General features: G+C 52.8%; 12 protein-coding genes across 12 annotated transcripts; 6 read left to right on the top strand and 6 right to left on the bottom strand.

Moving 5' to 3' along the window:
* Positions 1 to 818: 818 nt before the first annotated feature.
* Positions 819 to 4,912, top strand: GPH1 (Non-essential glycogen phosphorylase; the record flags this gene model as incomplete). The annotated part of the gene is made up of 30 exons (XM_028617603.1): positions 819 to 861; positions 953 to 1,132; positions 1,186 to 1,367; positions 1,406 to 1,455; positions 1,493 to 1,513; positions 1,561 to 1,696; positions 1,740 to 1,867; positions 1,908 to 1,992; positions 2,031 to 2,144; positions 2,195 to 2,207; positions 2,255 to 2,279; positions 2,337 to 2,404; positions 2,445 to 2,494; positions 2,537 to 2,696; positions 2,741 to 3,028; positions 3,075 to 3,102; positions 3,159 to 3,186; positions 3,238 to 3,254; positions 3,292 to 3,333; positions 3,380 to 3,439; positions 3,483 to 3,648; positions 3,691 to 3,774; positions 3,813 to 3,995; positions 4,040 to 4,095; positions 4,134 to 4,215; positions 4,254 to 4,317; positions 4,374 to 4,439; positions 4,481 to 4,611; positions 4,649 to 4,825; positions 4,874 to 4,912. The coding sequence occupies 30 exons, from the start codon at positions 819 to 821 to the stop codon at positions 4,910 to 4,912; spliced, it is 2,766 nt and encodes a 921-aa protein (XP_028474066.1).
* A 53-nt stretch (positions 4,913 to 4,965) lies between these two features.
* On the bottom strand, positions 4,966 to 5,800 carry EHS24_001841 (uncharacterized protein; the record flags this gene model as incomplete). The annotated part of the gene is made up of 5 exons (XM_028617602.1): positions 4,966 to 5,236; positions 5,278 to 5,441; positions 5,495 to 5,512; positions 5,553 to 5,616; positions 5,673 to 5,800. The coding sequence occupies 5 exons, from the start codon at positions 5,798 to 5,800 to the stop codon at positions 4,966 to 4,968; spliced, it is 645 nt and encodes a 214-aa protein (XP_028474065.1).
* Positions 5,801 to 6,104: 304 nt separating this feature from the next.
* EHS24_001840 (uncharacterized protein) lies at positions 6,105 to 6,933 on the top strand (the record flags this gene model as incomplete). Its single annotated transcript, XM_028617601.1, has 6 exons — positions 6,105 to 6,176; positions 6,223 to 6,332; positions 6,381 to 6,499; positions 6,544 to 6,590; positions 6,633 to 6,736; positions 6,927 to 6,933. The coding sequence occupies 6 exons, from the start codon at positions 6,105 to 6,107 to the stop codon at positions 6,931 to 6,933; spliced, it is 459 nt and encodes a 152-aa protein (XP_028474064.1).
* Positions 6,934 to 7,121: 188 nt separating this feature from the next.
* On the top strand, positions 7,122 to 8,876 carry EHS24_001839 (uncharacterized protein; the record flags this gene model as incomplete). The annotated part of the gene is made up of 8 exons (XM_028617600.1): positions 7,122 to 7,155; positions 7,203 to 7,397; positions 7,442 to 7,732; positions 7,779 to 7,855; positions 7,904 to 8,089; positions 8,133 to 8,231; positions 8,276 to 8,448; positions 8,492 to 8,876. The coding sequence occupies 8 exons, from the start codon at positions 7,122 to 7,124 to the stop codon at positions 8,874 to 8,876; spliced, it is 1,440 nt and encodes a 479-aa protein (XP_028474063.1).
* Positions 8,877 to 8,924: 48 nt separating this feature from the next.
* On the bottom strand, positions 8,925 to 9,275 carry EHS24_001838 (uncharacterized protein; the record flags this gene model as incomplete). The annotated part of the gene is made up of 1 exon (XM_028617599.1): positions 8,925 to 9,275. The coding sequence occupies one exon, from the start codon at positions 9,273 to 9,275 to the stop codon at positions 8,925 to 8,927; it is 351 nt and encodes a 116-aa protein (XP_028474062.1).
* A 198-nt stretch (positions 9,276 to 9,473) lies between these two features.
* Positions 9,474 to 10,505, bottom strand: IPI3 (Pre-rRNA-processing protein ipi3; the record flags this gene model as incomplete). The annotated part of the gene is made up of 4 exons (XM_028617598.1): positions 9,474 to 9,719; positions 9,762 to 10,046; positions 10,087 to 10,194; positions 10,251 to 10,505. 4 exons carry the CDS (start codon positions 10,503 to 10,505, stop codon positions 9,474 to 9,476), a joined length of 894 nt encoding a protein of 297 aa, XP_028474061.1.
* A 238-nt stretch (positions 10,506 to 10,743) lies between these two features.
* On the bottom strand, positions 10,744 to 11,612 carry EHS24_001836 (uncharacterized protein; the record flags this gene model as incomplete). The annotated part of the gene is made up of 6 exons (XM_028617597.1): positions 10,744 to 10,782; positions 10,838 to 10,864; positions 10,906 to 10,950; positions 11,002 to 11,082; positions 11,348 to 11,492; positions 11,554 to 11,612. The coding sequence occupies 6 exons, from the start codon at positions 11,610 to 11,612 to the stop codon at positions 10,744 to 10,746; spliced, it is 396 nt and encodes a 131-aa protein (XP_028474060.1).
* An 869-nt stretch (positions 11,613 to 12,481) lies between these two features.
* On the top strand, positions 12,482 to 13,070 carry EHS24_001835 (uncharacterized protein; the record flags this gene model as incomplete). Its single annotated transcript, XM_028617596.1, has 6 exons — positions 12,482 to 12,548; positions 12,586 to 12,680; positions 12,721 to 12,725; positions 12,778 to 12,823; positions 12,873 to 12,926; positions 12,969 to 13,070. 6 exons carry the CDS (start codon positions 12,482 to 12,484, stop codon positions 13,068 to 13,070), a joined length of 369 nt encoding a protein of 122 aa, XP_028474059.1.
* A 403-nt stretch (positions 13,071 to 13,473) lies between these two features.
* On the top strand, positions 13,474 to 14,191 carry EHS24_001834 (uncharacterized protein; the record flags this gene model as incomplete). Its single annotated transcript, XM_028617595.1, has 5 exons — positions 13,474 to 13,557; positions 13,610 to 13,706; positions 13,747 to 13,820; positions 13,869 to 14,067; positions 14,109 to 14,191. The coding sequence occupies 5 exons, from the start codon at positions 13,474 to 13,476 to the stop codon at positions 14,189 to 14,191; spliced, it is 537 nt and encodes a 178-aa protein (XP_028474058.1).
* A 74-nt stretch (positions 14,192 to 14,265) lies between these two features.
* Positions 14,266 to 15,813, bottom strand: EHS24_001833 (uncharacterized protein; the record flags this gene model as incomplete). The annotated part of the gene is made up of 7 exons (XM_028617594.1): positions 14,266 to 14,390; positions 14,428 to 14,468; positions 14,517 to 14,806; positions 14,848 to 14,974; positions 15,024 to 15,153; positions 15,217 to 15,222; positions 15,273 to 15,813. 7 exons carry the CDS (start codon positions 15,811 to 15,813, stop codon positions 14,266 to 14,268), a joined length of 1,260 nt encoding a protein of 419 aa, XP_028474057.1.
* A 406-nt stretch (positions 15,814 to 16,219) lies between these two features.
* On the top strand, positions 16,220 to 17,756 carry EHS24_001832 (uncharacterized protein; the record flags this gene model as incomplete). The annotated part of the gene is made up of 7 exons (XM_028617593.1): positions 16,220 to 16,266; positions 16,396 to 16,480; positions 16,523 to 16,689; positions 16,736 to 16,856; positions 16,902 to 16,998; positions 17,053 to 17,550; positions 17,596 to 17,756. The coding sequence occupies 7 exons, from the start codon at positions 16,220 to 16,222 to the stop codon at positions 17,754 to 17,756; spliced, it is 1,176 nt and encodes a 391-aa protein (XP_028474056.1).
* Positions 17,757 to 23,647: 5,891 nt separating this feature from the next.
* On the bottom strand, positions 23,648 to 23,890 carry EHS24_001831 (uncharacterized protein; the record flags this gene model as incomplete). The annotated part of the gene is made up of 1 exon (XM_028617592.1): positions 23,648 to 23,890. The coding sequence occupies one exon, from the start codon at positions 23,888 to 23,890 to the stop codon at positions 23,648 to 23,650; it is 243 nt and encodes an 80-aa protein (XP_028474055.1).
* Between the last annotated feature and the right edge of the window lie 642 nt (positions 23,891 to 24,532).

Below are 24,532 nucleotides of genomic sequence, written 5' to 3'. Positions count from 1 at the left end.
TGACTCTAGGGCTACCGATGTTGTTGCATACAGATACAGTTATGAAATCATGTTTGAGAGAGCGAGAGAGATCTAGAGAGAGAGACCCCTGGCTGGCTGCTTGCTGGCTGCTTGCTGGTTTCCGATTTTGTGGCGGCTGTGCTCTCTAACCTGTGGGGGGTTTTGGGTGTTGGCTACGTCATCGGCGCGCATATGCTATCTCTGCCGGCGCGGCCCACCCGGGCGCCCAGGGGACCCAGGGGGGACGTGTTGGGTGTGTCCTTTTGTGTGCGACGGATCAATATCATGGGAGATGACCCTCCAAGCTCCAGGCAAAGGATCGGCAGGCTCTGGGGAAGGGGCGCGGGAGAGAGGCGTGGGAAGCTGTTCAGGGCGGCGCGTCTACGGTGGGCCCCCACGCAGACGGCCGCCGGTGTGTGTTGCTGCTGCTGCTGCAATGACGCGCACGGCACACGGCAACGCACTGCACGCACTGCACGCACGCACCGAGATCGCCCCCGCGCGCTCGCGCCCCAGCGGAAGGTCTCGCGGCCGGCCACACGTTCACGTTCGGATTCAAGAGAGCCAGCCAGCGGCAGCCAGCTGCAGCCAGGCAGGTCCAGCCACTCAAGCCGACGCGTCACACACAGCCTATAGAGCGTGGTCGGGCAAAAAGCACGTCTTGTCCCATTCAGAGCAGACGTCTCTTGTCCGTCTTGGCCGTCGTCCCCTTTTCCCTCGCCCAATCTCTCTCTTTCTCTCTCTCCCCCTCTCTATCTCTCTATCTCTCATCCCCTCTCACCCCCTTGTCTTCGTCTGACAGCAAAGAGCAGACAGCAATGTCCCAGCTCACAGAGGAGAACCTCAAGCAGATGCCGGTCTGTACGTATCACACATCACATCGGAAGGCTTTGTGACTGCGTGGCTTTGCTTCGCGGACAAGAAGAGGGATGGGGCTCTCACTGATTGATAGCGACCCCGCCGTCGACCGGCTCCCGCACCCCGTCGCTCCACCAGCCCACACTCTCCCGTCGCTCTTCGCTCTCTGGCGTCGGTATCGGCCCCAGCCACAATGTCGACACCGCTCAAATCGGCATTCCGGTGACGACCCCTCGTCGCGAGCGCCCCAAGACCCACAAGCGCTCACTCACGGGTGAGAACAACGGACACTGCCAGCGATCCCCCCACCCCCCTAACAGACCACAGGATCGTACTTCCCTGCCCAGCCCGGTGCACCCGATGATGAGGTCCTCCCCGGCGACCCAGAGGTCTGGAAGACTGCACTCAAGGCCGAGCATGTGGACAAGGAAGACACCCAGGCCGTGGCCAACTCGGTTGTTCGTCACGTCACCACCACTCTTGCTCGCCAGGCCGCCAACCTTGACGATGTGAGTTGGCCGGTGCTCAGTTCAGATGTTGACTCCAGATTGCCGCGTACCAGGCAACTGCCCTCTCAGTCAAGGACCAGCTCCTCAAGTAAGCAGTTCAATGTTGAATGTCCGCTAACCCTCAGGCGTTGGAATGAGACCACTACGTGAGCTCCCGATGACATGGTTGTTAATGTGCTGACAAACTATCCAGCTACCACACCAAGCACGCTCCCAAGCGCGTTTACTACTTTTCTATCGAGTGGCTTATGGGCCGCTCCCTCGACAACGCTGTCCTTAACCTGGACATGCGCAACACGTACGAGACGGCTACACAGAAGCTCGGCTTTGTGCGTTGAACAGACAAAGTATGACGCCATTCTAACGCTCCAGAACTTTGAGGACCTTCTCAACGAGGAGCGTGACGCTGCACTTGGTAACGGTGGTCTTGGCCGCCTTGCCGCGTGCTACATTGACAGTATGGCTACTCTCAACCTTCCCGGCTGGGGTTACGGTCTTCGGTGCGTGTTGTACGGATTGTCAGTGCTGATCGCCGGCCAGCTACTCGTACGGCATTTTCAAGCAGCTCATCTCGAACACCGGCGAGCAGCTCGAGGCTCCTGACCCGTGGCTCGACCGTGAGAACGTGAGCGACCTTCGTCAGGTTTGGAACTCACACTGCAGCCTTGGGAGATTGCCCGCATCGATGTGTCGTACCCCATCCGCTTCTATGGCCGCGTCGAGTCGATTCCCAACACTTCGCGCGCTATCTGGTCGGGCGGTACCGAATGTCTGGCTGTTAGTCTTTCCTTGGGTATTTTCTCTGTTAGACTGCTAACAGTGCTCAGGTTGCCTACGACGGTAAGCTTGCGAATTGCGGTCGATGGCATGATGTACTGACGTGTTAGTACCCGTCCCCGGCTTTGCCACCAAGTGAGTGTTTTGATGGATCAATCGGCCGGCGTGGATCCAATCTAACACGTCTTCTAGGAACACTGCCAACCTCCGTCTCTGGGCGTCTCGTCCCATCCAGGGCTTTGACCTGAACTCGTTCAACGGTGGGTAGCTTCTGAAGCGTTGCGCTGACCAGGTCAACAGCCGGTAACTATGAGGCGTCAGTTCAGAGCAGCAGTGACGCCGAGAACATTGTCAGTAAAGGTTTGTCACACAAACGTCGCTGACTTGAACAGACTCGCGTCCTGTACCCCAACGACAACATGTACGCCGGCAAGGAGCTCCGTCTCAAGCAGCAGTACCTCTGGTGCTCTGCCTCGCTTCAGGACATTCTCCGTCGCTACCAGAAGCTCGACCTCTCTTGGGAGCAGCTGCCCGATTACGTTGTCATTCAGAGTCAGTTCCTCTGCTCATGCCCATACGTGCGCTAACAAGTCTAGTGAACGACACGCACCCGACCATCTCGATTGTGGAGCTCATGCGCATCCTCATTGACGAGGAGGAGGTTCCGTACGACGTTGCCTGGAAGATTACCACCAAGGTGTTTGCCTACACCAACCACACCGTCCTCCCCGAGGCGCTTGAGAAGTGGCCCCTCCCTCTCTTTGAGAACCTCCTCCCTCGCCACCTCCAGCTCATCTACCAAATCAACCTCAACTTCCTCAACGATGTGGCCAAACGATTCCCTGGTGACATGGACCGCATTCGCCGCATGTCCATCATTGAAGGTCAGTGTGCCGTTTGTCTTTGCGTGCGTTACTTACCCACTCCCAGAGGGCACCCCCAAGTTTGTCCGCATGGCGTCAGTACCTCTTGCTTTTTTAGAACGTCTAGTGCTAAATAGCTGACATTTCACAGCCATCTCGCCATTGTCGGCTCCTTCAAGGTGAGTTTTTAATCTTCGGTTGTCACCCGCATCCCGTGCTAACAGTCTCAGGTCAACGGTGTTGCCGAGTAAGTCCCAATCCCAAGCACTCATCTGACGTTCAAGGCTTCACAGCCAGCTGCTCCAGTCGACCATTTTCCGTGACTTGTAAGCCATAACAGCGTATGGCGCCCATCGATTGCTAATTCTGCAGCGTCGAGTTCAAGGGCCGTGACAGCTTTACTAATGTCACCAATGGCATTACTCCTCGCCGGTAAGCCCGTTTCATCTCGTAATTTGAACTGACATGTGTCCAGTTGGCTGCTGCAGTGCAACCCGCGCCTTGCGCAGCTCATCACCGACACTCTTGGCTCGGAGCACTGGCTTGTCCACCTCAAGCAGATTGCTCAGCTTCTCCCGATGGCGGACAACGCGCAGTTCCGCGCAGCGTTCCGTGAGATCAAGAACGAGAACAAGACCCGTGTACGTCGCTGGCATCACCGAGTCTATTCTGACACTTCTTAGCTTGCCGAAGTTCTGGCATCAGAGCTCAACATCCAGGTTGACATCGACAGTGTCTTCACCTGCCAGATCAAGCGTCTCCACGAGGTATGTCCTTGCCCAGACATGAGGCTGACGACTGTTAGTACAAGCGCCAGACTCTCAACATCTTTGGTGTCATCTTGCGTTACTTGCAGATCAAGAAGGCTACTCCGGAGGAGCGCAAGAAGTTTGTAAAGCACACTGCCATCTTTGCCGGCAAGGCCGCTCCAGGCTACTACATTGCCAAGCTTGTTATCCGCCTCATCGTCAACGTTTCCAAGATCGTCGTGAGTTTCAAGCGTGGTTCTGAATGGCAGAGTCTGACCTGCAGAACAATGACCCTGACGTCGGCCACCTTCTCCGTGTTGTGTTCATCCCCGACTACAGGTGAGAGAAACCCACTCATCCACTCCGCTGACCTCCAGCGTCTCTGTCGCTGAGGTCCTTGTCCCCGCGGCGGACGTCAGTGTGCAGATTTCGACGGCTGGCACTGAGGCGTCTGGAACCGTACGTTACAACGGCTGATCCTTGCTGACCTGGCACAGAGTAACATGAAGCTCGGCCTTAACGGTGCCCTGCTTCTCGGTACCGTCGACGGCGCCAATATTGGTGTGTTTGAAACGACTGATTTGACACGAGGGGCTGTTTTTTGCTGACATTACGAGAAATCGCGGAGGATGTGGGAGAGGAGAACGCTTTCCTTTTCGGCCACCTTGCTGCGGACGTTGACGGTGAGCACACTGTGACTCTCTCAAAACTGACAGATTCTCAGCTGTTCGCTATGCGAACTCGTACAACCCAACGCCTCTTGCCGAGCGCTCGCCCGAGCTCGCCGAGGTCTTCAAGGCCATCGAGGCCAACACCTTTGGCGACGGCCACATTTACGAGCCCCTTCTCAAGCCTGTACGTGAATCTTCTCTGGCTGTGACTGACACCGAAGATCTACGACAACGACTACTACCTTGTGTCCAACGACTTTGGCTCGTACCTTGCCGCTGAGCGCCTCGTCGATGAGCTCTGGCGCGACCAGGAGGAGTGGACCAAGAAGTCGATTAGGACTGCCTTCTCCATGGGCGACTTCACGTCTGACCGCTCCATCCAAGACTATGCCGACTCTGTGAGTGCATGGGTTAGCGAATCTTCAACATGTGCTAATGAAGTCTAGATCTGGTCTATCGAGCCCGACCCGGTTCCCGAGAATTAAATGGTTTGCTGTTATTATGAAAATGAAAATGAATGCTGTGTTTGGTCTACTTGCTACATCTTGCGCTTCTTCTCGCCTTGCACGTCACCGTCGGCTGCCCTCTTGATACCTTTGCCCACTGCAGCCTGGGCTGCTGCTGGCTTTGCCTTCTTAACCACGACACCCTTCATCAGCGACTTGATGTCCTTCTTCGGGGCTTTGGGAGGAATTCGAGGCTTCACTGCTGATGTCGAGGGTTTCGCCGAGGAGGATGAGGAGGCGGGTGGAACAGAGGTCTGGGGCTCGGCAGCCGCCAAACTGGCCGCATTCTTCTTTGCCAGAGCTCTGAAACAGATTAGCCTTGTTAACTGGACTTGTCCACGCACTCTCTGTAAGCTTGCACTTCGACATTGTCCTCAGCCTTCTCCTTCTGCTCCTTGGTTCGCCTCTCCTTGATCTTGTCTGCCAAAAAGTTGAGCTCCTCGTTGTCTAGGCCACGGTACTGGTTCGACAGCTTCATTCGATTGTCCCACTCTTCTTGCTTCAGAATCTAGGAGGGAAAGAAAGGTTAGTCCGATGGATGCGTTGGCGCTGCAAACCAACCTCTTGCTCCTTCAGTCTCTGTGTTTGTTTAGCAATGGCACATGACATGTTTGCTCACCTCATACAGTGTACGACCATCATCTGGTTGCTCCTTCATCTGTGGGGGTGGCTCCTGTCCAATGCTGGCTGTGGTCAGCGACTGGCAACGCCTTACAAACGTGTCGACAAACCAACATACCGAGCGTACGCATCCTTCCATTCTTGCTCCCGTCGGTCGTTGGCCTCGTCAACGGCGGTTTGGGAGATGAAACGAGCGGCGATACTGCCTGTCGCAAGGGCTGATCCAGACGTCTCGATGTTTTCCATGGTGGCGGAGAGTGGGAGGCGGCCAGATGGAGAGCGAGATGACAATAGTGACGAGAAGACACAGCCGTGTTTGAAGGCATTCCATCCTCGGGCACTCAAGCACACCCGGTGGCCGGTGGCGAAGCGTCGAGGTGGGATAAAAGGTTCCGTCCCAGCTGATTGCGCGCGCCCCCCGCGGCAGTGATCACCTCCACTCGATCCACTCCCCAATGTTGGACGACTGTGCCCATGCACGCAACGCACACAACGTTGTTTTCAGGCATACTTCAAACACCACATACACTCCGCCTCCTCTTTGACCGCAATGTCGCGACGAATCGACCTCTCCTTGTTTAGAGGTGACGACTCTGACGAAGATGACGGCTCGACCCTCACAGTGAGCAAAAGAGTCTACCAACGCAAGATAGCTAACCATACCGAAGGCTGAGCTCAACCCTTTAAAGTCCAAAACGTTGTCTTACGGCGTTACGAAGAAGACCAAGCGAGATTTAGAGCTAGAGGCCGAGAGAAAGAAGAGGCAGGAGGAAGAAGAGTATGTCCTTCTACCGCTGTCGTACAGTGATGACTGACAGTGAAACAGAGCTACCAGGCTGGCCCTTGAGGAGTACTCGCAAGCGTTCTCCGGCCCAGGCCATCGAGCACCAGCGGGCAGTGGTGGATGGAAGTCACAATCTCGCGGGTTTGTTAGAGCCGGCGACAGTATGTGTTGTGTGGCTGCTACTTCATGCGCTGACCACTTTCAGCTGCCATATACAACCCCCCGCGCGGCTCAGCTGCACCAGCGCTGCAGGTACTTTCTTTTTATGGTCTGACCAGAAAACTTATCAACTAGGCTTCCACCACCTGGTCCGCTCCGGTGAGGTTACCTTCTCCACCACCTCCGCCAAAACCGAGGGGCAAGCGAGCAATGGACGCCTTCCTGGAGGAGATCAAAGGGTGGGTGCTCTTGATGTCTGGAATGCTGAACGTGAAGGAATCAAGAAGCACGGGAAGCACGGTTAAGCAAGGTGGCTCAGCGTTAGTCAGCATGACTGGTTTCAGGTGTTAACGCTTCGCCAGGCGAGGGGCTGTCCGTGTCTGCTCTGGCCGGTTAGTAACCACTGGTAAACACCGTCTGACAAGGCAGCGTATGAAGGAGCAGGAGGCAAACGTTCCAGTGAACAGGAGGTGAGGGAGACATTGCAGACGACGTCGAGCTGACCTTTGCAGACGACAAATCTTTTTGTGGTGAGAGTCGGTGCCTTTATGGGACTCACACGTGATACAGGTCAACTTGCCTTTCAGTGTCACAGAAGAAAGCCTAGGTAACCTTTTTGCAAAAATGGGCCCCGTTGGGACTGTGAAGATCATGTGGCGTGAGTAGTAAAGATTTCTTCATTGATTGTGACGCTCACTTTTACAGCTCGCCCAGGTGATGAGGAGTATGGCCCTCCAGGGTTCCGCCGTACAAAGACAGGCCTCACAGGCTTTGTCGCGTTCATGAAGCGGTCTGATGCGGAAAAGGCTCTTCGCGAGTATGACGGGTACGAGTTTGGTGGAAGCACACTGCGAGTGAGCTGGAGTAAACCAGTCTCAATTCCTCATAAAGCAGCTTTTGGTTAGTGAACTAATGCCAATCCTTCTGTCGCTGACAGAATTCAGAGCATTTTGCCGAACAGCTGCGGGCACACTCTCCGTCGCGTCGCCGAGCGAGGAGTCCCAATGCTCGGAGTACATCACCAGCAACCAAAAAGCGTCGCTCGGTGTCTCCAGATGGCCACCAACACTCACGAGTGCGCCAGTACTGGGTCGAGTCTGTACCTTCGAAACAGTCCCAGTTTCTGCAGGCCGTCGCTGAGCGCATCAAAAGCCATGGGGAGGGCTTCAAGTCGATGCTGATGCAACGGGAAATTGATAACCCCCAGTTCGCCTTCCTCTTCGACGATCAGGCAAGTACATCCACAATACGACACTGCTGACCGACTTTCTTAGCTGCCAGAATACCACGTCTTTCGACACTACCAGGATCCCCGATATCGCTTTCCAGCGGCTCCTGTCCAGGAGTTCGACGATGAGGTATGTCAGCTGCTGTTCAGCAGTGAATGTAAAATAACTCAAGTGTAGGGTTACGCATCCATCTATTCTTCCGACTCTGCAGAGGAGTTGGAGCAAGAGGACGAACTTAATACTGTGCTTGGCGCTCTTGCCCACCGTCGCTTCGGGGCCATCCTTCGAGGCATGAGCGGTAAACGTGTCGAGATTGCACGAGCCATGGAATTTGCAGTCAAGAGGGCGGAGGCCGCTGAAGAGGTAGGTTCGTTCGACATCAGATACGAACTCACACTTCCTCCAGGTAGTCGACATGGTCATCCAAAGCCTTTGTATCGACAGCACCCCAATCCCGCGCAAGATAGCCCGATTACATCTCATCTCTGACATTTTGCACAACTCTGTAAGTGCTGAGGTTGTCATATGGTGCGACGCTTACATCATCAGGCCTCGCCTCTGCCAAATGTTTGGAGGTACAGACAGGCGTTTGAGAAACGCCTTCCCGCAGTCTTCGCCCATTTTGCCGACGTTTACGACCGCTTGCTCGTATATTCTGGGACGATATCCGCTGATGTGTTCCGCCAACAAGTGGACGCCGTATTGGCTATCTGGGAGCGATGGTATGTGCAAGGAGTTGCTTCACAGAGGGCTGACAGTTGTTAGGATCGTGTTCACCGCGGATGTGCACGAGAGCTTAAAATCGCTCCTCCACGGCCTGATCACCCTGGAAACACTCAATAAGCCACTGGAGCCGGCGTTCATCGAAGAGCCAATCGTTCAGTCTACTTTCAGGTCCGCAGGCTTCAAGTCGTCATTCAAACGAGTCGGAGGATGCACTGAGTCCGTGTCTACAGCTCCTCCGTTCGTTCCGACCGCCTCACAACAAAACGACGGCGTCAATAGCGAGCCCGTTACAAATGCTGACGGCGAGCCAATGAGCGACGCCCAAGAGGCGGAGGAGGAAGAGGACCTGGACGGGGATGCGATGGACGATGATGGAGACGGAGAGGAGCTGGACGGCCATGACGTTGATGGGGAGGCCATGTAATTGTGTCACATAAATGCAAGAAATAAATGATGGTAATGCAACACGAGTCTATGCGGCGAGCTTCAGGTCCACAACACCGTTCCACATCTTCTCGTTGATCTTGACAGCCTTGTCAAGAGCCACGCGAAGCCGCTTGACTTCATCTTGCAGAGCAGCAGTGTCGACATGGTCTGCCGCCTGAGTGTGGCCAGTGGCATCGGCCACTAGCGTCTGCGTTCCCACGGTGTTGCGGAGCTTGGTAAGGAGTCGAGACTGTCCAGATGGCCTCAGAATGACACCAACTTCCTGGACATCCTTGGCAGCACGCCCGATGCGCATGCGTTCAAGGTTCTTGATGTCCATGACAGTCCAGTCCTCTGACCTGAACGGCCTGCCAACGAGGTCGGCGGGACTGGGCATAGTGGAAAGATGAGAGATTGGGCCGCCATGCGATGAAATGGTGCGCAGGTGCTGGTGAGAAGGAAGAGAGTGGACATGAATGTCACCTGCACGCGTTCCAACCAGTACGTCTGTTGCCGAGAGAGACAGAGCTAGACAAGTGATGGGTGACCTGACATGTAAGCCCATAGCCGAGGCAGTGTTCGTGTTCGACTGTACTCACTCCACACTAATGCAAGCCATTTCAGACTTGATGGCTGCCGAACCTAGTCCTTCTCCGCCAACAGCTTCCACTTGTCCAATTTGTGCCTTGCGCTTGAAAAGCGGGATGTGGTAGACGTTGCCGGCTGTTGAGCCGACGTACAGGAATCGCTCGGCGGGGTCGACCGCAAGCGCTGACGGAATAGTGCCAGGAGGAAGGACAAACGTCGCCAAAAGGTCAAACGGGGCATTCAGTGACCACATCTACGAGGTTATTATTGCTCCGCAATACATAGAAGCACGTACCTTGACAGTCCCATCCTCCGCCGCAGTCCAACACCTTCCACCACTACTCCCAGTTGTCTTGCCCAACGCCAGGGACGAAATGGCCAATGTGTGGTCGGTAAGGGACCCGTAAGGCTTACCGTAAGGCGTGGACGAGTCATCATCGAGAAGGCGAGCCACCATGAAGACGTGCACGGCCGCATCTGGCGACGATGACAGGAGAAGGGTCGAATCGCCGGTAAATGACAGAGAACTAACAGCGCGGTAATGGGCATTCCAAGAGGCAAGCATGAGACCAGAAGCAATCTAACAGTTAGATACGAACGCGTGGTGCACTGTTACTCACTTCCCACAGGTAAATCTGTCCATTTGGAGAACCTCCAGCAGCCCAAACACCGTTGGGTGAGATCGCGAGGCAAGACAGCTTTTCGGGCAGGTGGAGCTTCAGGTGTTGCTGATCCTGTTATTGTTAGAGATGCGTGTCCCTCTTCTACCTCTCACAAATCATACCTTTTGCCAGGCCCAGATTCCTACAATCGCCTTGCCTTCTTGAACAGCCCACACAGTTCCACCAACACCGTCATGGCTATATGTGAGGGCAAGCGAGTGCGCAGTGTTGCTCGAGGTCTTGAACGACTGAACGTGTGCCGAGGTAGTGAGGTCGTGCAGCTGAATGGCAGGAGCAGAGGAGCTAGCCTTGTTTGTAGACGATGACGATGCCTGTGCCGTCGAGCAGGCGGAGAGGATGAGCTCCTGTGGAACCATTGTGTATGTTGTGAAGATACAGAAATAATCGAACGGCGGCCTTGACATCAGCTCGCGACTTTTGAAGCAGTCACGTGACGAGTCCACCCGGCAAAGCCCCGATCCGTTCATTGCAACCATGAAACCCAAGTCCAGCATATATTGTAGCATCGTTTTTTGCTCGTCACTTCTCTAGCAGTGGGACGAGTTATGGACAGTGGGTACGATGTCATGCAGGTAACCCTTCTAGTCCGATAGCTTAAGCAAGCTTCTTGAAGAGCTTGGGAGCAGCGCAGGCCTGTCACGTCAGCATCACATTACGACCATCGGCTCTATCCCCTTGTGGTACTGACGTCGACGCAGTGCATCAGGTGGAACAGCTGTCACAGTCAGCATGCAGAGCACAATTTATGGGACGTACCTCCTCAACGCAGTCCTCACCGTGCCAGCCCTTGCCGGCCTCGACCTGTTTGGTTACATTAGTATTCGTCATTGGCGAGGCCAGGTGATGCCATACCTTCTCAGAGCAGTGCTGGAAGTGCTTGGCGGGCTCCTTGCACTCGTTCTTCTCACAGTCCTCGCGGATCTCAGGTGCTTGCTGAGACTTGTCAGCTAACCGCTGTGACTGGGGTCCAGGTCGGGTCCGCCCACGGCCGATGTGTCGGTTACGCCTTGACAACAAACAGGACACGGCAGTTCCATGCCAGAGGACAAACACATCTGGCCAAGCTGCCTCGGAACTCTAGGCCATGCAGGCATGGCCTGGACGCATGTGGCAGCGTGCGTCCCGCGTACACCAACAAGCCAGTGTCCGGTTGACCGGTTGACCGGTTGACTCCGACAACAGGAATGTCAACACTCACGTCCTCGGGCTCGTCGTCCTCGTCATCCTCCTGAGCCTCCTCAACCTCCTTGAGCTCCTCCTCGGCCTCAGGGGTCGCCTCCTCGGCAACCTCCTCTGGGGCAAGGTCCTCCTTGGGCTCCTCCTCGGTCTCCTCGGCGTGAGCCCTGTGAGATGGCAGATGTCAGCTTGTTGAATTGTTGAGGGAGGCTCGGCGTGGCGACATACGTAGGGACGAAGAATGAGGTGAGAGCGGAGAAGAACGACGTGGACTCCTCGATGGCCATGGTGACTGGAGATTTCTGGGGGAGAGTGGTGGTGGAGTGAGCGAGGGTGGTGGTGGTGAGGGGTCGATGTAGGTCGACTTTGTGCTGCTTCACGGCCACTGGCATTGGCTCGGACGCTGGCCCGCCCACGGAGCGTCTCGGGGCTGGGCCAGCTGGGCGCGGGGCGGAGAATTCGGCATTTAGCCGCTTTGTGGTCCGTGGCACGCCCTCCATGGTGCAAGTCTGTGGATGCATGCTTTGGGGTGGCAAGGCTGCCATGCATGCATGTGGTCAACCAGGCGAGCACAGTCGCGTCCTGTAGACAAGCGGTGTCGGTGTTGCTTGGAAGAAATTCCTGGTACTGGAGAGATTCGCGGCGTCCTGTCCGGACAGCTCAGTCAGATTCAGTGTGCATCACACGAAAGCATCTGTTGGTGCTTGTGTCCGGCCATCTCCTGACATAGCGCCATGTCCTGACCTCATCTCCTTTGTTATCTACCCTCCATCCTTGACGTTGCGCGCAGACCCCCTCGCTTGCTCAACTTCCCCCGTACAACCATTGTAATCTATAGTTGCCGCGCTATGCAGATGCAGTGGCCTCTCCAGCGCATCTGGTGATTGCGGAAAAGCCAGTCGATTCGTAGTGTGCAAAGCCGCAACTGGGTGTGCTCTGTTCAATATGTCTCCAGCCATGGTTGCGACTCCAGCTTTGCATTCAACTCGATGATGCGGAACGTTCAGAAAGCGACCACTCGTTGTTCAAAAGTGAGGTGCCACCTGACGACAGGCTCGATCGACGGACCTCCGTTGGCGCGCTGGACGTCGGCATTTACTTGATGCTAGCAAACATCGCGGTCAATCACATTGAAAACACAACTGCTCCATCCACCATGTCGGCTGTCGTTCCCTCAGACGTTAGCTCGCCGTCCAACCCAACCCTCTACGCGGTCGCAGACTGTAAGACTTAACGCTGGAAGAAGTCGCTGATCGTCAGTCTGTCTCATTCCCATGGGTCTCCCTACTCCCTCCGTCGGTCCCCAGATTGCCGAGTGCCAGCGCGTGCTTGAGCGCAGTGGTCTAGAATACAAGGTAAGCACACCAATGCCAAAACCACTCTAACATCTTGTAGCTTCAGTACGTTAACCGTCGCCCATTGCTTGAAGTGATGGAACTGACTGATGGACAGCGGCTATGGCACCAACATTGAAGGCCCGTGGGACGAGGTCATGAAGGTACAGACTGCGTTGGTTGTTGTTTGGGGGGGAAGACTGACTTAAACAGGCCATTGGGGAATGTCATCAGGCTGTGCACCAGATGGGAACGCCGCGCATCGCTGTGAGTACATGAAACAAACGCCAGAGCTGACACTATGTTCAGACCGACATCCGTATCGGAACCCGCACCGACCGCGACATCAAGTCCGGCGGAAACGACGGCAAGGTGAAGCGGGTGGAGGAGATTCTGACGACGAGTGCCTAGCGGTGACTACGCTGAGCAAAGTGACATGACATGCGGTGCTTCTCATGTTCCTTGTGTCCTTGTTTTCACGGCAATGTGTATACGTGTATGTATGCATGCGGCTACTGCTGCTGTGTGGTCTGTGGGTATGCGCGATGAAGTATGGATGCCTGCCGATATCAACAAAGTCAGTCCTAGTGGAACGTCATGAACGTAGATGGGCATGCCCGCTTAACACACGTCATTCGTGAACCACCCCTGGCTGTCTCTGCATGCCGGGCAATCCGGGGTGCGGTGCCGCGGATTGTGGGGGGCTGTGCGCTGCGCTGTGCGTGTCCTTGTTGTGTCCTTTTAAACACGTTGCGCGTCCCCCCAAACACACCCACATCTATCTTTTTGTTTTTCGCTCTCATCCTCTCTCACCATGGCGCCCGCCACTTCAGAGCTTCTCTTCCCCCGCGAGATTATCCCTGTGTCCATCCAGCAGCGTCTGGGCCCCGATCTCGAGGTATGTCCCGTTTTCGGCAAAAACGCCGATGGTGCTCTGACCAGTTTCACAGATAAGGCCTCTAGCTTCGTCGGACCACTCGCGCGGTCACTTTGAGCTCCTCTCGGTCTTGTCCCAGGCTCCAGCCCTTACCAAGGAGCACTATGAAGGTAAGCCGGCACAGGACACATTCTCGACTAACAGCTGTAGCCCAGTTCGCGTCCATGAAGGCGTGCCTGAACACCTACTATACGGTTGTGTTTGTGAACAAGGCGACTGACCAGGTGAGCGACGCACAGTTTTCGCATTTGCGTGAAGCTGACGGACCATAGCTCGTGGCTGTGGGAAGCATTTTTGTCGAGCGCAAGTTCCTGCGCGGCGGTGGTATTGTCGGTCACATCGAGGACATTGCTGTTTCCAAGTCTATGCAGGGCCGCAAGCTCGGTCTCCACCTCATCAACGCGCTCGAGGAGATTGGCCGCAACACTGGTTGCTATAAGATCATTTTGGATTGCAGCAAGGAGAACATCCGTGCGTCCTTACTGTCAGTACGGTGTGCTGACTTTGAACAGCCTTTTACGAGAAGTGTGGCTTCACGCACAAGGAGTATGAGATGGTCATGTACCTCAACCAGCCACTCAAGTCGCGCATGTAGACGGCACGCCGGTGGACAGTGGTTGCCGCGCGCAACCCAAGCATGTTGTAGTAGATACATCAATAAATCATTCATTATCTGTCCTGACCTTCATGAGTCCCTCCAACGTGATTGGCCACAAACTCCTCGATACGATCAATATATGACTGGCTCAGTCCGTGTTGTTGACCAAAGGCGATGGCTGCCTCATGTGGGTCCTCTAGAGTTGTCAGCGGGATGCAAATCGCGCCACCCACGATCGCTTTGAAAGACGAGTGGAACTGTGGGCTGGTCGTCGCTGTAGAACTGTCAGCTCAATGTCAATGGCGCGCGAACATGCACGCACGCCAAATCAATGTTAATGACGAGCCGCTGCACCTGACTGGGAGTGACATCTGTCTTTGGGTTGTCGACCGGTTGAGAAACGTCTTGTGCTCCATTCGTTATGTTTGACTCGGTCGGCTGAGGGCCTGTTTCGTCTTGCAACGACGACTCGGCACTATAATCCCAAACTCGCACAACACCGTCTGATCCACCCGTGACCACAAGACCGTCCAAAAAGCTGGTAACGGTCCACACAGTTGTGCAAGGGTGTTTCAATACCCTCTCCTGTTGCCCTTGTCGATTCCATACACGCTACAGGATATCAGTTAGATTCCGATGCCACGGTCACTAACCAGAGTGTGATCCTCTCCACATGAGAATAGATGTCCAGTAGGGCTGTAGCGGACTTGATAAACGTAGTCGGAGTGGCCTTCGAGCGTAGCCAAAATGTTGCCACTCATGTCCCAAATGCGAATAATACTTTAAGAGTAAGCGGCCATGTCCATAATGCAGGCTCATCAAAACGTACCCGTCATTGCAAGCACTTGCGAACTCATCTCCACCAGGGAGCATCGCCAGGCTTCGGACTGGCTCGGGAGAGCCCTTGAATCTCTGAAGCTGCTCTCCAGTCGCGCTCCACAGGCGGATCGTGTTGTCGGCTGAAGAAAGATGGAGATAAGTTCTGCAACACCTGTCGACGTTCGATACATCCCGTCACTTACCAGAGCCTGCCATGCGTCAGCGCCAGCGTCTCACTCACTGGTGTAGTCCGTCATACCTGTAAGATACGATCCATAATATCGACCGTCGTCTACAGCTTGCACGTCCCACACCGCTTGTTCGTGACCCTCCAAGACGGCATCGCAGGCCCAACCGTCTTGTGTCTGGGACCAAACTCGAGCCGAACAGTCCCAGCTTCCGCTGAGGAGCTTGCCCAGCTTTGGGTTGAATGCCAGTGCGCAGACATTCAGGGCGTGACCGATAAGACAGTGTTGAGCATCGGGCGCCAGAGTATCCAAGGAATGCAAAAGGATAAGAGACGAGTTTCCACCCGATACCAGCAGTCCTACATCCTCATCCTTGCCTGGAATGTGAGCCAACGAGTTGACGTATGCGTCATGACCGCCCAACAGCGCCTGCAGCTGCAATGGCTGACGAGGATCGTTCGTTTCTTCTGAGCTTTGCCGCTTCCATACAGCGACAGTCGAGTCTCTTGAAGCAGAAGCCAAGAGGTCGCTACCTATAGCGAGAACTGCCTTGACATCTGACGAGTGTGGTGGTTGGAGGTTGCTGAGCAGGTGGTATGGCGGATGACGCATGTTGTACTGTTGGAAGACTGATACAATGACACAGGATGATCTAGTTGCCGGGATCCCGGGATTCCGGTAACAGTTTATCCGAGTCCCACCGTCATACCTTACCACCATCACACCGCGTGCTGCTTGCTACGCGCATTTGCCCACTTTACCATCCCGCACAGCTCACTCACTTGCTTTCCCTTCTTCTCAAACCTCGACACTACCGTTCCTCGTCTTTGTCGTCAATTTGCCCATACTTATACAATGCTCGTGGTTCGCGCTCTTCGCACCGGAGTGCATGGCCGCAGGCTCTGCCCAACCGCCCTTAACCTGTCGTCCTCATTCCGCCATCGTTCGTCCCCCTCATGGTCACCGACTCTTCCCTCCGGCTCCCCTATCATTCATACGCGGCCCATTCATAATTACCATGTTCGTCATGCTCAGCATCAGGAGCCCCCAATCCAAGCAGCCCAGGTGGGTTGCGCTGTCGTACCTTCCAAGACAGAGCCCAAGATTGTTATTCAGTGGGAGGACGGCCGCTCGTCGACATTGTTCGTAACGCTTTAAGATAAATACCTTGATTCGATCAACTAACGTGGATAGTGACAACCAGTTTCTCTTCGATCACTGTCGCTGCTCGGCATGCTTCCACGGCAAGACCAGGCAACGCCTGCGGACACTCGCGAATGTGAGAACTTAGTCCCTTGACTCTCACTGATCTGTTGCATAGGTCCCTAGCAATGTTTCTGTGGCCAGTGCTCAAATCTCAAATGGCAAGCTTCACGTGGTGTGGCAGACAACTCCAGTTCACGAATCGAGCTTCCCTCTCGCCTTTCTGCGGCAGGCGTCGTATGACCCTCCTCTCGCAACCAGAGGGGAACTCCTTGACCAGTCACCGTACGTCGCTCTGGGCCGTCTGAGGCTCTCTGTAATAACATGACAGACTTCACACATGGGGATCAGAGATTGCTCAGAACCCTCCTACTGTCACATACGAATCCGTTATTCCTGCGAAGACAGGTGGAGAGGCAGAGAAAGGGGTTCTCAGCTGGCTCGACAAAGTGGTGCGTGGATTGTGCTATGCGAGTTATCTGCTAACATAACCGCAGCACGAGTACGGATTCTGCTTTGTTACAGGTGTACCAACCACCACCGAGGCCACAGAGGAGTTGATCCGCCGTATGGGGCATATACGCGAAACTCACTGTGAGGAGCCCCTTGTTTTTTTTTTTTTTTCATTCTTGACTGACTGGCCCCCAGATGGCGGCTTCTGGGACTTCACAGCCGACATGTCGAAGGGCGACTTGGCTTACAGCAACCAAGGCCTCCCCGCGCACACCGATACTGCATACTTTACCGACCCGGCAGGTCTGCAGATCTTCCACTGTCTTCACCATCCCATCCCCCCCGGAACCGGCGGAGAGACACTGCTCGTTGACGCATTCTTTGTGGCAGAGCAGCTGTCCGAAAACTATCCCGAGGCGTTCGCCACCCTTTCCCGCCTTGCGGTGCCCTTCCATGCATCGGGCAATGAAGGAACTCTGCTCCGTCCCCCTATCAGCCAGCCAGTCTTCCGTCACGACCACCTGGGTCGCCTCTATCAGGCTCGGTGGAATAACGAGGACAGGTGTGTCTTAGGGGAAGGCTGGACACCAGACGAGGTGCGCCAGTGGTACACTGCCGCTCGTCTGTTTGAGCAAGTCGCCACCAGCAAAGAGGCCGAATACTGGGTCAAGCTGACTCCCGGAACTGTTGTCGGTGAGTTCTTCAGAATTTCAAACCAATTACAATTCTGACTAGCAGTTATCGACAACTGGCGAGTCATGCATGGGCGCGCAGCGTTTACAGGACAGCGTAGGATGTGTGGAGCATATGTCGGAGCCGATGACTGGAAGTCCAGGCGCCGATCTCTAACGAACCAATTCAAGGCTGGGCCCGAGGACAGTTGGTCAATGGGCTGGTAAAATACATACCATATGGAATGAAATGCAATGCAGTTATGCGACCTTCGTATATTCAATGGAAAGCGGGACTGGCCGCTGATCGCTGAAGCGAACCAGCCCGGTACTGCTGATGGTGATATGTATGTGTAGCCACTAACTGACTGCACACATGTGTATTTATGCCCCACTGCTGTCTGAACATGACCACAATGGACAGTGTTGCATGCATCTATATAATCTACTTTACGCCACACGTGGGTGTACGGAAGAAACCAAAGACTTCCTGCCACGACAATATTGAGACCATTAAGAAATGTGCAATTAATTCGGTTACACGTGTGACTGATGAGGCTCCTCTTCAATGTCCTTCCCCTGCGTGGTTACCTAGCAGACTGTCGTGAGCAACAAAACAGTCGACGTATGTAGCAGAGTCGTGGAAATTCGCGTTGCATCGGTCGCGTTACTTGCTTTCCTATGTGCAGCTGTCAAAAACTGCGATAGGGGGTCTGCCCGATACCCTATGTGCCTATGCATGGTATCCGCGGTACTCTGGGTGGATGTTCAGCTTCAGAACTATGTCTTGCACAATTGCTGCGGGGCGGTAACGTGGTAACTGTATGGCAGTTGCGCCCGAGGAAACAATGTCTCGTTAGTTAGCAATATTGGAACTCCCCCACAATAGCCGACGAGTCTTGCACACATGGTCCAGTGCTTTGAAGACGTGTGGCATGAGGACATACACCGCCCCCACGCCGAGGGCATGCCATATCCATACAGGACTGGCTGTTTTGACAACTCACAGACCTTCCCGGATCTTCGACCCCTCACCATTACAGGACTATGTACATAGTAGCATAGCCGGACAGTTCATTACAGATCAATCTGATATTAACAAGATGTCAGTGACCCAAAAACCAGTTACTCGAGGCAATTCAAAAGGTCCATCCTTCCCAATAAAAAGTTACATCAGTTATGTGCCTTTATCTCAGAGATCAGAGAGGACGATATTTCAGCAGTCGAGATGTAACCGAGAAATGGAACCTGCATTCTCGGTGATGCTGCCACCTAGGTTTGTCCCATACGCTGCGACAGTTAGTTCCCGACAGCCAGGTCGCATGCATTCTCTAGTTTTGAACGGTTTCCCGCAATGTCGGAAATATGCAGCTCAGCTCCGCTGATGCGCTGCATGACGAATATGCCTGCATGGCAGCGAAGTGCCACAGTTTCTTGGAGGCCTAGTCAAGTCCCAGGGCTGCAGCTATGCTCTTTCCAGTGGAGTTGACGACAGCATCAATCCATCGACAAATCTTGTCCCACATATGCAGGCAGTGGTCAGGGCACCAGCCCGCCAGCGATCCACCGAGTAGATGTACGTGGATGGATCGATAAACCCAGGAAATATGAAAGGGCGCAATCACTATTTATGTACCGGGCAAGGATGGGTAGAGAGGGACGCGCACTCGCTGTAAGACGACCCTCATACAACTGCCCAGCCATAGTCCACTGCACACTATGCCTGTATTGTGTGGCATTTTGCTTCTATGGATTCCAGGCGCCAAGTTTGACGCAACATAGGCTTGTTGGTAGGGGTTGGAATAGCTGAACTAGTCGTTGGCGAGCGGCGTCGTGTCCCGCGGGGTTCATGCTCAGGTCGATACACGGCGGCGCCATTGTATGTCACGGTGAACATCGTTCAGTCGGTGAGCCCGTTCATCGCCATAGATAGAACACTAACCAAACTTGCCCTTGTATCGCCACCATACAACTCTGCGTGAGCCACATCCCAGCGCCGAGACGGCCTGAGGCACTACATTTTAAGAGGAGTGTCATGGACAGAGGTGGTTACACTTTGCTGCAAGACTCTATAACCTCCAGAGTGGTTGCGACATTTCCTCAACATCACAGGTCCCCTACACTACCCATGTATCTCTGTACATGTGGAAAGTGTTCTCATTCTGCCGCCGTCATATTTCACCCTCAGTGAGCATTTACCACAGAGAGCCAAAAGCATCCTGTGGCTTCTATCTCAGTCGTCAATGGCTCACACTTGTACTGTCTGCATGTGTATTGTTGTTAGTACTTACTTATAGCAAGCAAGTACGTATTGTACCAAACGTCGGTAAGCCTTACGCTTATGTTGTGATTACTTCAACTGATTGTACTGTAAATGTTTATGTACCCTGCCTGCAGTTGCCAGAATTTGGACAATGGGACGTGGGTGTGGAGGGCTGCGGACATCCTCCCAAAGGTCCTCGCATCTCAGAAGCTTCAATGCATTTGCTTGCGGAGTACTTTGCATGGAGCGATGGGTCGGTGGTCTGTTGAATAGAGCCCTAACAGCCGTCTGATTGAGCATTATTTTGCTTCCTCGACAGTTACGTTCTGCAGAGGTGACTAACGATTCTCTTATCCCTCTATGTACCATTCTGATTGCCGCCCCTCAGTACACTGTACCCTTTATTGCTGATGTGGATACAGCGATTAATTAATATGTATGGAATCCCGAAGCGACGGCCAGTCGATCAAATTCCACATCAAAACTCACCATTTTGTAACAATTTGGCGCAGACCGCTTTCTGACACATGGCACGTGTTTACCAGACGTCCAGACGTCCAGTAATAGTTTAGTTTCCCGCTTCCTTTACCCCGTAATTGTATGTCCCTCTGGAAGGCGGTTGCAGTGTCCAGTCCGATTTTACAATCTTTTCAACATCTGTGAAAATCGCATGGTAGGGCTTTCAGAGAACGTCTTGTTTTTGTAAAAAAAACAAAAACAAAATGAGTTTATATCATTACTTCTTTACGGTACGAAGTGCATACCGGAATGGAAAAACAGGTCGCCTCTTAGGTCAGTACTTTTCCGCATACAGGCAGGCCTTTGGGAACGCCTGCTCTCCAGTGTGTATGTATAGACTTTGGAGAAGAGAATCAAGAAATAATTAATTGGCTCCACCCGAGCATTGTTATTCCGACTACAGGAGGCGACAAACGTTGGTCAGTTTGAAAGGTGCTTTTAACCGAAGATAATTCAAAAAAAAGAAAAACTGGAGACGAATGTTTAACATTGGTTGGACTTGGAGCCTTCATACTGTTTCGAGCCGAAATTTTATCCAGCAAGGCCACACGAATTGAACTCTGGATGTCGAAAAGCATTAACAAGATTTGTAGCTGCTACAACAGGATTATTACAAAATGATATGAAACGAGGCTAGCCTCAGAGATCAGAGCTATTGAGACCTCAAAGAATGGGAAGGCCATTGGAAGTACAGTAGAACACTTACATCTGTCAAAGGCTGTTGAAATTGGTTTGATCCTCGGTGGCTAACAAGGCTTTCAGACACTGTACTACCAGTACTACTGGGATATTGAGGTCCGTATTCTCACAGCCCTTTGTGGTGAATGGCTTAATCACAGTTTCTAACTAAGGCTTTGATAGTTTCCGCTACTTCACCCCGACATATTCGCATGTCAAGGTTTGTTCCTAACCAAATATACCATTCGATGTTTCACGATCAAATGGTTGTACAGTACAGTACTGTACGTACATTATCAGTGAACGTATGTGCGGTTCATTGGTGTGTTAGGAAAATTGACTGACACCCTTATTTGGACTGTTAAAGGAAACGTCTCAATTGACCTATCACCGATCACCGACAGGTCATTTGTTTGATCTTCGCAAGTCTGACGCATTGTCCACAATATTTGGCTGGATCGTTGATCCTTCACGACTTGGTGAAATATTTGGCAGTGCTTTGTGGGTATTATGCGAAAGACTCCCGGCAAGGGTATGTCCTGCGTCGTATCCTTAGTCAAAGTTTCTTGAAGTTTGTTCCAGAGTGTAGGCACCTGTACCGTTCCGTATGCACATTGGGTATTGTGGTACAGTCAAACCTGCATTTGTTTTTGAAACTGGGTTCTGGATTGCCACCGTGTGTCTGTCTAGAATGGCGCATAGAGCGATAAGATGAACGAACACTAGACACGTCTACAGAGTATGTCACTATAGATGGAAGCAAAATAAAATAAGAGGCCCAATTAAAGTGGCTGTGTCTCACTGAGGCGCGCCACAATTGCCAGATTCTGACAGTGTCCGTCTTACTTGACGTGCACAATAGCCCTGTCAACGATCGATTTGGTGGTATATACTATTGCGGCGGTACTTACTCTCAAGGAAGGCCTGACGGAGTAATCCGTTCAACAGGGCTTGCGTCCTTCATCCATCTTCGAACACGAGAAGACAAAGACCAAGGAGACCAAGACCATGGGGACATCCCCTCAAGCCATCGGGGCCATACCCAACTCTGCCCATTATGTGGCAGTCCCAAGATCCGAGTGCGCTATGAGCAGGGTGTGGTACGTGCTTGTTGTTTTCCTACACGACCCACGGCTATCTAAGTGGAATCGGTAACCACTAGCCACTGGGTGCTGCACTTCTACGCCAAACGCTCATTCATTTAAGCTTTTTGGTCTTGTAACGCAAGGCAAGACATCCATATGTGCCCAGAACATTACAGTACTTCTCATTTATAGATATTGGCTGAGTCATCTCGAGTTGGCAGGGCTTTTGGCTTAGGGATGCGTGGCGATTCGAGTTTGTGGTCACCTGCAGTGGTAGTCTTGTTTGAACATATGAACTCATGCAGCACTCCAACATACAGTATTTAGCATGTCCTTTTGGCCTGCATTCTGATCTACTGGCCATTGAGTGTGTAATTAATTACCACCATGCCTCCGTTTGTTTAAGTTCGCCCCTCGGCGTGGTCTCTCATATATATGACTTGCTGCTCTGTGAATCCTAAGTGAAATGCATGATTGCTGCTCTATGAATGCTGTGATCGCTGTGAGAAACGCAGAATGTGCTCGGCCGTTTATTCAGCCTGTCGTGTAATTGCAATCGCACTGTTTCTGATCAGGTCGGACCACTCCGTTATTACAGTGACCCTCATTCGCTAACTCATCCAGCTTTATGTATTGATTGACAAGGGTTATATTCTGTCATCAAATATCTGAGGCCCTTATGGCCATTCCGGCTGGGCCCCAACAGCACATCCTGCGATTTGGTCGTGAGGTGAGTATTTTGAAGATGGTAGCGTATAACGGAAATCTGGATATCAAAACATTACGGGTGCATCACCACAGCCTCGGCACCACCCCAGCACAGCCCCACAGTCAAACCAGGGTTTCAAGGCCACAAGTCTAAGAGTTAGTGATGGCGATATCCCGCTTGAATGCGGAAGAGAAATGCTCAATGAATAATCATTTATCGAAAATGTTCGACCAAAGACCAACTTGACTCGGGCAATACCTGTGGGGTGAGCATTGCAGGGCATACAGATAAAGACATTCTCTGATTAGAATGCCCACTGAGTAAAATGGGGAGCTGGTGTGCGCGAAGAAAATATAATCAATGAGCACAGTCCTTCTTGAAGCAGGATATCACCCATGTCGGTGTGCCGGATACTACATATGGATAACAGAGGACATGGCCAGAGGAAGTTGGAAGCTTCCACAGTACCACAGTACTGTCATGGAGTTGATAAATTCCGTTGGTGGCCATAGCCTTGCTGTGGGCATGTATTCAATTCCGCTTCCGTATACCCTTACAATTTGCACCGCTTCACAGTGATTCTGCATATATAGTGCTTGCACGCATTTCCCGAAGAAGTGGGTTGTTGATCGCAGCTGTCACAGCTAGCCATCCCGGTTTGTCAAAAATAGTTCAGCAAGGCGCCACCAAATACACACATATAGAAGGCACCGCAGAGAGGAATCATGGTGCAACTACTCCCCTTGGGACATGTTCAGAAATTGCGTAAGACTTTCCTAAACATGGTCAGGAACTACTGAGGTCGCTCTCAATATAAGTAAGTACAGTCCGACTATGTGAGCGTCATTGGGCACGCCTGATGGGTTTAAATGAGAGCGTATGTCTCGGCGGTGGGAGCCAAACCGGCCTCGATGATAGGGGCACGGTGCATGCCGGCCTGCTCGAGGTGGCCAAGGTAGCAGCGAGCAGCGATCATGGCGTCCTCGACGGCACACCAACCGCGGGCTTGTCCTTCACGAATTAAACTTCTTAATGGTCTGGGAATCCATTCCATTGACGCCCACATCTCGTTCATTTTGAGCATGGGCATCTGGGCTGTCTTCGACATTTACAGCACAGTAGGTGTCATGGATGGTACATAGGGAGGGATAAGAGAAAGGTTAGTCAGTACAATTGCAGTATTCCTCGAATAGGAGGAGTTCCACTATTGGGGTCTGATTCCCCACAATTGTCAGAGCGTATTCGACTGATGTGCATCCAATTGACATTAATTGTGAACACCTCAAGATTGTGAACCATATTCTTGAAGAAGTGTAGGTGAAAGTGTAAAATATCGCAGCAAGTAAGCATGCAGGGATCAATGGCTACCAATTGAATTGACATGACCCAGGTCTAAAGAAGGGGAGGGTGATCCACCTTGAGTTTGGCCTGTAGGGACGTCCACATTTGTCATGCACGCATGATGAACGCTGAAACGTTTTGACATGCGTGATATTTTGTCTTGCTGCATGGGGCAGGCACACAATATCAGTTATGTTGCCAGTGAGTGTGCTAAACGAGTGAGCCAGTAATGAAAGGCAGGAAGTACCGAGTCAGCTTTCGCTGAATTTGCAATCTGTTAAAGGATTGCCCTGCCTGTGTATTTTGTTTTACTTTTGCCCAGGCTTGCAGCAAGCTGTAAGGCATGGATGTCACGTAGATCACTTGTTGCCCTTAAAAATCAACTCAGAAGAACGGTATTGTCAAATAA

Source organism: Apiotrichum porosum (genome assembly GCF_003942205.1).
Source record: "Apiotrichum porosum strain DSM 27194 chromosome Unknown scaffold_11, whole genome shotgun sequence".
In the NCBI taxonomy this organism is placed as follows: domain Eukaryota; kingdom Fungi; phylum Basidiomycota; class Tremellomycetes; order Trichosporonales; family Trichosporonaceae; genus Apiotrichum; species Apiotrichum porosum.
This window is presented reverse-complemented; position numbering and strand designations above follow the sequence as displayed.